At 47.3% G+C, this 12,046-nt stretch overlaps 1 protein-coding gene across 1 annotated transcript in view; it reads right to left on the bottom strand.

Annotated features, from left to right (window-relative positions):
- MDGA2 (MAM domain containing glycosylphosphatidylinositol anchor 2) overlaps positions 1–12,046 on the bottom strand; it is a 220,014-nt gene that overhangs the window by 94,116 nt on the left and 113,852 nt on the right. Inside the window, exons 8-9 of the mRNA XM_058855841.1 lie at positions 10,121–10,317; positions 5,668–5,800 (exon numbers count right to left, since the gene is read on the bottom strand). Coding sequence (XP_058711824.1) covers positions 5,668–5,800; positions 10,121–10,317 — 330 coding nt within the window. The remainder of the gene's footprint in view (positions 1–5,667; positions 5,801–10,120; positions 10,318–12,046) is intronic.

Genomic DNA, 12,046 nt, shown 5'->3' with positions numbered 1-12,046 from the left:
GGGATCCTCCCTTCAGCATCTTGAACCCATGGTGGAATTGTCCCTTCCTTGCTAAATTTAGATCCGCGCGGGATTAAATCCATCCCAGCCACGCCAAAGTCAGGCCTGCGAGCCGAGGTCATGGATCTAAGAGCCCCTAGAGCACAATTCCCGCTTTCCAAAAATAGAAGGGATGAGCTGTTCCTCAATTCCCGGAGTGCAGCTCTGCCTGAACAGCTCCAGACACCTCAGCCCAGCCCTGCTGCAACAGCAACATCCTAATTAGTGGATTAGGGATGGCTGGCTAATGAGGAGCTGCCAAGGAGGGACCCTTGGGCTTCTGGAGGACACGGTCTGGGCAGGAACAAACACCAGCAACGTGCTCGGGAAAAGGGGGCTGGGATCCAGGTATGAATGAAAATGGAATTTGTTGGGAATTTGCAGGGGAGCAGCTCCGGTTGGAGCCGGTGTTTGTGGGGCTGGGAATGTGGAGGGCTCTGCATTCCCTCAGGACTGAGCTGAGCAGGGCCTGGGGACACTGGGATGATGTGACCCACTGGGAATAAAGGAAATGTTCTTTATACAGTCATGGAATTGTTAGGATTGGAAAACAACTCAAAGACATCAAATCAAACCATTCCCAGCCCTGCCCAGGCCACCACTGCCCGTCCCCAGGTGCCACATCCTCAGGGATTTAAACCCCTCCGGGATGGGCGCTCCCAACACCCCTGGGCAGCTGTGCCAGGGCTGGGAAACCCTTTCCATGAAGGAATTTTTCCAGCGTCCAAGCTGAGCCTCCCCCGGTGACACTTGAGGCCATTTCTTCTGATCCTGGAGATTTTTACATGGAAAATGGGAGCCCGACCCCCCCGGCTGTCCCCTCCTGCCAGGGACTTGTGCAGAGTCAGAAATTCCCCCTGAGCCTCCTTTGCTCCAGGCTCAGCCCCTTCCCAGCTCCCTCAGCAATTCTCCAGCCCCTTCCCAGCTCCCTCAGCAATTCTCCAGCCCCTTCCCAGCTCCCTCAGGAATTCTCCAGCCCCTTCCCAGCTCCCTCAGCAATTCTCCAGCCCCTTCCCAGCTCCCTCAGCAATTCTCCAGCCCCTTCCCAGCTTCCTCAGGAATTCTCCAGCCCCTTCCCAGCTTCCTCAGCTGCTCCTGAGACAAGATACCCACATTCCAACATGGAAAATCCTGCTGCAAAGGGAAAGAGGACAATTCCTCATTCCATGGCAGGGTGAGATTCCCTGTCAGCCCTGCAGGGAGCCACAAACCAGCCAGGATAATGGGATTGGTAGGGCAAGGTTTAGACTTAATGAAGAAGAGGACTGGGGGATCCCTTGGGATCCTTTCCAGCTTTATTTTCTATTGCTCCTTTTTTACCAAAGAATTATCCTGGAAAAGCTGTGGCTGTCCCAGGATCCCTGGAAGTGCCCAAGGCCAGGTTGGATGGGGCTTGGAGCAGCCTGGGACAGTGGGAGGTGTCCCTGCCATGGCAGGGGTGGGAATGGATGGGATTTAACATCTCCTACATCCCAAACCATTCTGGAATTCCATAAAATCATCCACCTGCAGTGCTCAGCTCGGAGCACCCTCAGGATTTCCTTTCATGCAGACCCCAGTCACCTCCCCCCAGGAATGCCAGGAATCGTGAAGAGAAATATTTTTTTTCCCCCTTCCATAATTCCCTTTGAAGTGCATTGTCTGACTGGCGGGAAACAAAGCAAGTTTATCATGACAGACTTCAGCTTAATCGAGGGATTAAAAGTGAATTAAGCCTCTCTTAATTTGTCTCCCACCACATGCCCCAGACAGAGCAGCAGCTTCAGCTGTGATTTCAATGAGCTGTGGCAGGCAGCTGAAAAATCACGGCTTGAAAGACTCGTCTTGCTCGGGAAAAGTTCCTGGGCTGGTTTATTTTATCCTGGAGGCTGCCAAAACTCAGCCTTAATTTATGGATTAATGATCACCTGCTCTAAACCGGCTGCTAACAGACAAAGTAATATCATTTCCAAATGAATCAGTGCCACCCAAGCTGCTTTGTGGAGCGAGATAAAAGCCTGATTTGCTTCTCCTCAATCATATTACAAGAACTATTCTGAGGAGCCCAGAATTCCCGTGGTTTTCTGGGTAAATATCCTGATTTTTCTCTGGCATTTTGAAACAATGAACTCCCTTGAAAGGCTCCATTCAGGTTATTCTTAGCTCGGAGTGTTCCATGTGCCATTCAGCAGGAGCTGGGGCTAAAATTCCCTTTTTTTAGTGCCTCCTCTGGAAACTGGTGACACCATCAGCTGTCAATAATTCCTCTTGGACACTCAGCAGAGTTGGGCTCGGAGCAGCGGATCCAGGGATTTCTACACGAGGAGGGATTTGTTGCTGCTCAGAGAAACCTGAGCAAAGCACGGTGCAGGTAAAGGCAGAGAGAGGGGGATGGAATCACAGAATCAGGGAATGGTTTGGGATGGACGGGGCCTTAAATCCCATCCCATTCCACCCCTGCCCTGGGGGTGCTTCCCTTCAAATTTCTTATCTATGGAGATAAGGAATTCTCAGATTCATTGCTGCCTTTAGACACAAAATCAATCTCAACCTCCACCTTCTGCTTGAAATTGTATTTAATTGTCCCCTGTGCACGATGACGCCTCTGGGGTGCCCTCAGCTGCTCCATTTCCAGCACCCACTGCTGGTTTTGGGGCTGGTTCTGTGTTTTGAGCTGCTCTGTGCTGGAACAAAAGAATCTTTTTGTCTGAAAAGGGAGGTCACAGCATTGGGTGAGGATCCAGGATTCCATGGGAAAGGTGGAGGGATGGGATTGTCCCACTCTGTTCTGTCCTCAGGAGACTCCACCTGGGAGATTCCAGCTCTGGAATTCTCAGCACAAGGAAGCTGTGGATTTGCTGGAGTGATCCAGAGGAGTCCATGGAGCTGCTCCCAGGGCTGGAGCCCCTCTGGAGCCAGGCTGGGAGAGCTGGGAACGTTCCCCTGGAGAGGAGAAGGATCCAGGGAGAGCTCAGAGCCCCTTGCAGGGCCTGAAGGGGCTCCAGGAGAGCTGGAGAGGGACTGGGGACAAGGGATGGAGGGACAGGACACAGGGAATGGCTCCCAGTGCCAGAGGGCAGGGATGGATGGGAGATTGGGAATTGGGAATTGCTGGCTGGGCTGGAATTGCCAGAGCAGCTGTGGCTGCCCCTGGATCCCTGGCAGTGCCCAAGGCCAGGCTGGACATTGGGGCTGGACATTGGGACAGTGGGAGCTGTCCCTGCCATGGCAGGGCTGGGATGGGTGGGATTTAAGACCCAATCCAAACCATTCCATGATTCCATCAAATGCCGAACAGCCAAATTCCCACATTCTGATCCCACAAAGTGCACCTGAATTAAGCACACTCAGAACTGCACCGACAATAAACCTGGGACGTCTTTGTGCCTCTCAGATATCCCGGGCTCTCCATCCCATCCCTCCAGCTTCCAATTAAAACCGGTGGACAGGACAGGACTGAAACACCTTCAGCTTCAGGCTCTGATTTTCATTACTTTGGATTTATCCTGGATTCCTCCGGATTTACAGTTTCTCTCATTTCTCCGGAGTTACACCGGGTGAAGTTCAACCAAAGAACTTCTGTGAGGTGAAGTTTTATTAAATGAGCAAAGTTTGGTTTTAGAGTCGCCCCCACCTCAGTCCCTGTCCTTAATGAACTCCTGCATTAATCACTTCTCACATCTAATCCTGCCCTTGATGCTTGTGATCAAATTCCTCATGGAAAAGTGGGAATCTTTGTTATTTTCCAGGCTTGTTTACTTGGGAAATTACTCCAGAAAAGGCAATTATCTCCTCAAATAACCATGGCATGGGTAAGGTGGGAATAATTCCTTCTTTGGGCAAAATCCCCCCGGGATCACCCATCCTGGGCTCAGAAAATGAGAGTTTGGTGTTCCCCAAGTGCTGGAACATCAATTCTTTTGAAAATGAGGCTCAACACGAACCGAGACTGTGCTGGGTCCAACAGAAAAGTTATTCCAAGGAAAAACGGGAGTGGGACCAATTCCCACACTCAGTGGATGAGGGTCAGGAGCTGCTCCCAACTCCCAAGCACACCTCCCATGGAAAGGCTTCTCCTGCCATGAAACCAGAGCTGCTCATGAGGGACAAACCTCACTCCAGGATATTTCTTTTCCCTGGAAAAACTAATGGGAGTGTAAATTAAGGCCTTCCAGATCATTTTCCCGGATGTCTTTGGAGCAGACCATACTTCCAGCTGCTTCCAAGGGTTTAGGACAGCAGTGAGAAACCACTGGTCCAATCAGTAATTCCAAAAAAGATGGAGGCAACTCCTTGGAATAAAGCCCTGAGGGCAGAAATGATGGGAAATATGGAAGTGCAAATGAAATTCCTCGTTGATCCCGGCCACGCTTAACATTTTGTGTTCATTTTCTCCCTGATTTCAGGGCCTCAGACACAAATTATTAAGGCCTAACCCACCCTAATCTAACCTGAACTCTCCAAATGTCCCAACACTTCCTGTGGAATCATTTTCCAAAGCACATTCCCCTGAAATTCCCGGTTGGTCAGAAGTCCAAGCTCGGAAGTTTTTTGGTGGGAGGTTCAGAAACCGTTTCAGACACATCCTGTGCTTATCCCGGACACAGAGCCTTTAGGAGAGGTAAAATCTGGGATTCCCATCCTCCCCCAGCATTCCCGAGTGCATTTCCTGGGACTGACCCCTGGAGTTACAGCCACGACCACAGGGAGAGACACAACTGGCTGATCCAAAAGGGACGAGACCAAAAACCCAAATAAATTCACAAGAAATTCCACAAAATGGAAACAGCTTTTCCAGGGATTCTACCTAAAGGCTTTGAGATCTTCCCACAAGAGGATTTCAGCACAATCCCTTGGATATTTCCATTTGGAACAATTAAATCCGAAAGGAAACAATTTGGTTGGAATCCATGAAGGAATCGATGTTTAGGTCGATGTAAGAAAAGGTCAAATCAATCCCTGAAATCAATGCCAGAGTAGAAAAAGGTCGGGTTTTTCCCACGAAATATTTTGTGGAATAAAAATTCTTATGTTTCAACAGCACAGGGAAAACAAGGAACTATTGGAGGGATTCCAGAGGAATCCATGGAGCTGCTCCATGGAGCCCCTCTGCTCTGGAGCCAGGCTGGGAGAGCTGGGAATGTTCACCTGGAGAGGAGAAGGATCCAGGGAGAGCTCAGAGCCCCTTGCAGGGCCTGAAGGGGCTCCAGGAGAGCTGGAGAGGGACTGGGGACAAGGGATGGAGGGACAGGACACAGGGAATGGCTTTTAGCTGGAAAAGGGGAGATTTACGTTGGATATTTGGAAGGAATTCCTGGCTGGAGTGACCAGGACAAGGGGGAATGGCTTTAAGCTGGAAAAGGGGAGATTTGGGTGGGATATTGGGAAGGAATTCTTGGCTAGGAGGGTGAGGAGGGGCTGGGCTGGAATTCCCAGATTTGCTGTGGCTGCCCCTGGATCCCTGGAAGTGCCCAAGGCTGGATGGGGCTTGGATCACCCTGGGACAGTGGGAGGTGTCCCTGCCTGCCAGGGGCTGGAATGCGATGGACTTCAAGGTCCTTCCCACCCAAACCATTCCAGGATTCCCTGAAAGAGCCCGAAATCCCAGAGCTGAGTGTGGCCAGGGCAGGAAGCGCTGCTGGAGCTCACCAGTTTTGTTGGAGAGGCGGAAGGACACCATTTTATCCGGGATGCTGCAGACATTCCGCACGGAGGCGATGCAGCTGTAGTTGGCGTAGTCCTGAGGTCGCAGGTTCTTCAGCTTCAGGATCTTTGTTTCTCCCTGGGAAAGGAGGAGAGGACATTAGGAAGGGAGGGAGGGAGGGAAAAACGGATACGGATCTGGGATTTTCCATCCTCCTCCAACATTCCCGAGCGCGTCTCTTGGGATTGACCGCTGATGCTGCATCCACAAGACACAACCGACTGATCCAGAAGGGATGAGCCCAAAAAAACCAAAAAAAGAGCAAATCCACAAGAAATTCCACAAAATGGAAACAGCTTTTACAGGGATTCTACCTAAAGGCTTCGAGATCATCCCCCAAAGGATTTCCAAAGGATACAGGGAATATCAACACTGGAAAGCCAGAGGGAAATTGGTTTGATGGAGTTCTTAAAGTCGCAAATTTTTCAGGATGATTTATTTTAAGGTACAATTTCCATGGAGAAAAAACATCCCAAGGTACAAAATTCCTCCTGTTTTCCTCCAAAAATGAGGAGCTGCTGGATTCTATTTTTAGCCAGGGAGCTGAACAGGACATAGAATGTCGAATTCCTTCAAACACAGACAGCAGAAAACTGGGAAATGGGAAATGTGAGATTTCCCCCCCAAAGTTCCAAAAGAAAAACGTGGAAAATGTTCATTATCCGGTGTCCTGATAAATCCGAACAACTTTAATACTGGCACAGTCTTAGGAACACATGGATTTGATTTTTAACAATACCACATGGATAAACTGACCAGGAGTATCTAGGAAAAATATGGAAGTTTGAGAAAATGAAAGTACAAAACTGGGAAAAAAATAAATCCATACAAAAAAAAAAAAAATAAAAACACAGCTGAGCAGGGAAGAAAAGGAACAGTCTTTGAAATCTTGGAGAGACTCAGGGAATGTTGGGATTTAAGTGGTTTCTATGTATAACCAATCCCATGGAAATGATGGGATTAAAATGAAGCCCATTGCAAGACCAAGCCCTGGAAAAGCTGCTCCTAAAAATCAAATTCCTCCTTTAGGAGGTTTCTCTGGAATAGGGAAGAGCCTGGGAAAGGCACAGCCTTAGGAACACATGGATGTGGATAAACTGCCCAGGAATATCTAGGAAAAACATGGAAGTTTGAGAAAATGAATGTACAGAACTGGGGGAAAAAAAAAAAAATCCATCAAAAAAGAAGATCCAGCTGAGCAGGAAAGAAAAGAAACAGTCCTTGAAATTTTGGAGAGATTTTGGGGATAATGGGATTCAAAGGGTTTCTATGGACAACCAATCCCATGGAAATGATGGGATTAAAATTAAGCCTTGGAGAGGCTGCTCCTAAGGATCAAATTCCTGCTTTAGGAGGTTCTTCTGGAAGAGGGAAGGGCCCTGCCCAGGCTGCCAAAGGCACTGAGCCCTGGAAGCATGGGGCAGCTTCATCCCAGCAATTGCCTCCTTTGCTCCAGGTTGAACTTGGGCTGAACTCCCAATGGAATTCTGGATCCCATCCCCAGCTCGCAGAGATTTATAAAAATGTATATATTTTCCCCATTGGTTGGGATAATTAGTCTAATTATGTCTAATTGCATAATTATCGTAAATACAGCAAATTTAATCTCGTGCTCAGGCTGAGCAATTCCAATGAGTGACGAGGAGGATGCGAACTCTCAGGAAAAAAAAATATCTCCATTGAGATTTGGGAATTTTATTTTCCCAACGTTTTTGAGGATGAGGATGGGCAGGTTTGCTCCATTTCTCCCCCCATGGATGCTGGAATAAATGCTGGTGTTTGTTGATTGACTGGAAAAATCTAGTCATATTTAAGGAATTTGTTTGGATTTTCCCAGTTTTCCAAGTGTCTCCTGTGATTTAATTGCTGGCTGGATTTTGGGATCATCCCAGGGGATGGGTAAAAAGGGGAAAGGGAGAATTCTGCTTCTGCCCCTCTGCCCTGCTCAGGTGAGGCCCCACCTGCAGGGCTGCTCCAGCTCTGGGGACACAGCAGGACCTGGAGCTGCTGGAGTGAATCCAGAGGAATCCATGGAGCTGCTCCAAGAGCTGGAGCTGCTCTGGAGCCAGGCTGGGAGAGCTGGGAATGTTCCCCTGGAGAGGAGAAGGATCCAGGGAGAGCTCAGAGCCCCTGGCAGGGCCTGAAGGGGCTCCAGGAGAGCTGGAGAGGGACTGGGGACAAGGGATGGAGGGACAGGACACAGGGAATGGCTCCCAGTGCCAGAGGGCAGGGATGGATGGGAGATTGGGAATTGGGAATTGCTGGCTGGGCTGGAATTGCCAGAGCAGCTGTGGCTGCCCCTGGATCCCTGGCAGTGCCCAAGGCCAGGCTGGACATTGGGGCTGGAGCAGCCTGGGACAGTGGGAGCTGTCCCTGGGTTGGAATGGGATGGGATTTAAGGTCCCTTCCCACCCAAAGCATTCCAGGATTCTGTGATTATCAGAATAACAAAATCATCAGAAATAACAATCAACCTCTCTTTTGTGTAAAAAAACCACAAAAACTAGAAGTTTTGTTTCCCTTTCTATTCCATTTCACTTCCAGATTAAAATCCACCTTCAGAGCCCTCAGCAAAAAAGTTCTCTCTTAAAATTCCCAAGTCCTGATTCTCTGAAGCCAAATTCCCTCTGTCCCTCTTCCCATCAGCTCTCCCTATTTGCATCCCTACCATGAAATGAACTAATTAAGCAGAAGATGTTGATGACTCTTGAACCTTTAATTACATCTTCTCCTCTCATAAACACAGAGCAGATCTTGCCTGCACAGATCCCAGCCACACTAATTCCAGCTGCCCTCCAATAACTGCAGAAAGGTTATGGAAAAGATTGGAATATCACCAGGACAATCTGATTTATTCATTAATTAAACCCACGCCGAGATTTTAGGAAGGGTGATCTTAATAGCCTAAAAAAAAAAATTAAAAAAAAAAAAAAAATCTAATTTCATGTGACACATCTTAGTAGATGAATCCTTAGATTTTTAGGGAAGGCAATCCTCAGCATTTCCATAGTGAGATATGAAATAAAAAAAAAAAAATCCACTTTCCCTTTTTAATTAAAACATTTCAAAACTTCAGTTTACACTGGAGCCCAAGCAAAGCCCCAGATTTGCTAAACTGGGTCTGTTCATGTTAAATTAAAAATAATCTCATTACATTTAGGACACCAATAACATGGCTCTGTGATTCAATTCCCATCTCTGCAAGGTTCCGGGCTCCACATTTCTCCGGAAAACACGGAGCTGTTGGAGCAATATAAAGCTGTCAAGTACAATAAAAAGCCACAAATGAAGGTGCTCTCAAATCATTAAGTGAAAATTATTTATGAAAGTGGCAGTTGCTTTCTGCTCTGAACACCAAATTACCAGGCAGTTTTCACCTCTGGCTTCCCTTGTTATTCCTTGGGATTTTCCAAACCAATTTTTCCCCCTTTTTTTTTTCCCCTTTCTTTGTTTATTTTTTTTTTTTTTTTTCCTTCAAGCACCATCCCACACTTTTGGCCACAGACAATGGGATCTGCCACCTTTTTTATCCTTCCTTGGTGCAAATGTGTACGTGACAAATTAATCCCAGTTTATTCGACAGAGCCAGGATTCCTTCGGGGCTGGGAATGGGAGCAGGAAGACCTGGGAAAAGGTTTTATTTCCTTTTCTGCCACCGCATTTTTAAGTGGGGGAATTGTGAAATGAAACCTTGTATTTAAAGATAAAAGAGGCAGGAAAAAAAGAGTATAAAAACCAGCATGGGGGGGGGGTTCATGGAATCATGGAATCATGGAACCATGGAATCACGGAATCATGGAATCATGGAATTTTTCAAGGTTGGAAAAGCCCTCCAATATCATCAACTCCAACCATCAACCACCACCAGGTTCTCCATTAATCCATGTCCTCAAGTGCCACATCCGCACGGTTTTTGAACACTTCCAGGGATGGAGACTCCACCCCTCTTCTGGACAGCCCGTACCTCTTCCATAAAGAGATTTTTTTCCTAAAATTTAATCTAAATTTTAGATTATCTAAATCTAAAATTTAATCTAAAATTTAATCTGCTTGAAGAGATTTTAAGGCTGTAATTTAGGCTGAGTGCGGATTCGCTGAGTTGGATCGGGAAGGATGAGGAAATAGGAATTGAATCATAAGTCTGGGCTTGCAGGACCCAATAAAAATCACTATAAAAGGCCTCCTGTAGATATCACTCCCTCATAATTTAATAACTCATATTTTTACATAAATTTAAATATATTTTACATCAGGAAGTCTATGAACAACATCCAGGAGCGTTTGGGTGGGGCATCACAACATGGAGGCCATCCCCCATCCCCACCCCACAAACCCAGCGGGAAGATCCCCTTACAAAGCCTCAAGATGTGGAAAAAAATTCCCGTTTTTCAGGCCTACCTGGGTAAAGAAGGGCTCGTAGATCTCCACTCCCTTGTCGGAGCCCTGCAGCAGCACCTCCTGGCCCCGGCGCCAGCTGTAGCGCACGGGCGGGTTGGAGTTGGCCACGCACCTGAGGAACACGGTCTTCTCATAATAAAACTGCTCCTTGGCCTCCCCGATGCTCTGGTGGACCGTGACTATGGGATCATCCAAATCTGGGGGGGAAAAAAAGAGGTGGGAAAAAACAAGTTTAAGCCAGGCTTTAGCTGGCTTGACAACAGCGTGGCGCCGGGAATTTCCTGTGACGCCTCGTAACTAGTCAAGGGTAAAACAGAGACAAAACACCTCTAAAAACCCCAAATTTTAGGGATTTTGCAGGAAAAGTCAGGCTTAGGATTTATTTCCTTCTCCCCAACTGGATCTCCTTCAAAACTCACATTTTTAGGCAGAACAGCACAGCCAATCTCATGCTAATGTCAATCATATTTCTATTATAGCGCGGTGATTACCGCGGTTTCGTCTGGTTCGCAGCTTTACTCCTTGTTTCTTCTAACTCTCTTCCACAAAATTATAAAGCTTTGGCAATAAATAGACAGCCTGATTTGCATCCAAATGGCAGGATCCAGGAGTCCATGGATCATGTGCACGCAGCTGTTTTGCTTTTAAAGCTGCAATTTAAGGCAGCAATTTAATGCAGATTCCCTGCTTTTAGTTACAGGCATTTAACTTCCAGCAGGTAAATTCATCCCGGGCTTTGGAACACATTTCTCTTGATTAAAATACAGATATCGGATAATTACTCCCACTGCAGCAGCTCCACGAAAATGAGATGCCCACAACGAGGAATTGTCTTCCACAAGGAATAAAAATACAATAGCCCTTGGAATATGAGGATACCAAAGTAATTAATTTGGGCTTTATCCCACCAGGAAAAAAGAGATTCCTGGTCTGGGTTTGTCTGAGCTTTGTCTGGAGGGGCGATTTTATTGAGGAAGGAAAGAAATGGGACAAGGGAAAAAAAGGAAAGCAAAGGATGTTTTTCCTAAGTGCTGGTTAAAAACACACAACTTTCAAATGATGACTCTCACAGCCAGCAATTCCCAGTTCCCAATCTCCCATCCATCCCTGCCCTCTGGCACTGGGAGCCATTCCCTGGGTCCTGTCCCTCCATCCCTTGTCCCCAGTCCCTCTCCAGCTCTCCTGGAGCCTCTTTAGGTATCCTCAGCTCTCCCTGGATCCTTCTCCTCTCCAAGTGAAAATTCCCAGCTCTCCCAGCCTGGCTCCAGAGCAGCTCCAGCCCTCGGAGCATCTCCCTGATCTCCTCTCCAACAATTCCATGTTTTTGTTGAGCTGATCCCGGACACAGCATTCCAGCTGTGCCCTCCAAGCACACAGGAACACAACATTCCATGTGCAGCTCATCCATCCCTGGCTACAACCATTCCAGAACCTTCTCGGCACCGCTTGTTCCTTAAAAGTCCTTAAACCCCTTTGGATAGCAGTTAATTATTCCCTTGTCCCCAAATTTAACCCCATTTTTGCAAAGTCTGCCGTGAGTAATTATCAAAATGTCGGTTCATCATTTACTTGGAGCCAAATTTCGGTGAAATGGAGAATGAGGTTCTCAAATCTTCACATGACCAAAAGGAACCAGTCAAAGGCACCCACAAATCCCTCTGCAAAGGTGGAGAATCCCAGAATTGTTGAGGTTGGAAAAGCCTCCTGAGATGACCAAATCCAACCATCAACCACCACCATGTTCACCACTAAACCACGGCCTCAAGAGCCACATCCACAACTTTTCCAACGGTGCTGACTCCACCCCTTCCCTGAGCAGCCTCTTCCAAAGCTTGACAATCCATGGAATTCTTAAGGAAGAACTTTGTTAATTAAATAAATAGATTAGAACATCCGAAAATTCCATTTTGAAAAGCAACTTCCAGA

This window comes from Poecile atricapillus, chromosome 1, assembly GCF_030490865.1.
Source record: "Poecile atricapillus isolate bPoeAtr1 chromosome 1, bPoeAtr1.hap1, whole genome shotgun sequence".
Classification (NCBI taxonomy): domain Eukaryota; kingdom Metazoa; phylum Chordata; class Aves; order Passeriformes; family Paridae; genus Poecile; species Poecile atricapillus.
This window is presented reverse-complemented; position numbering and strand designations above follow the sequence as displayed.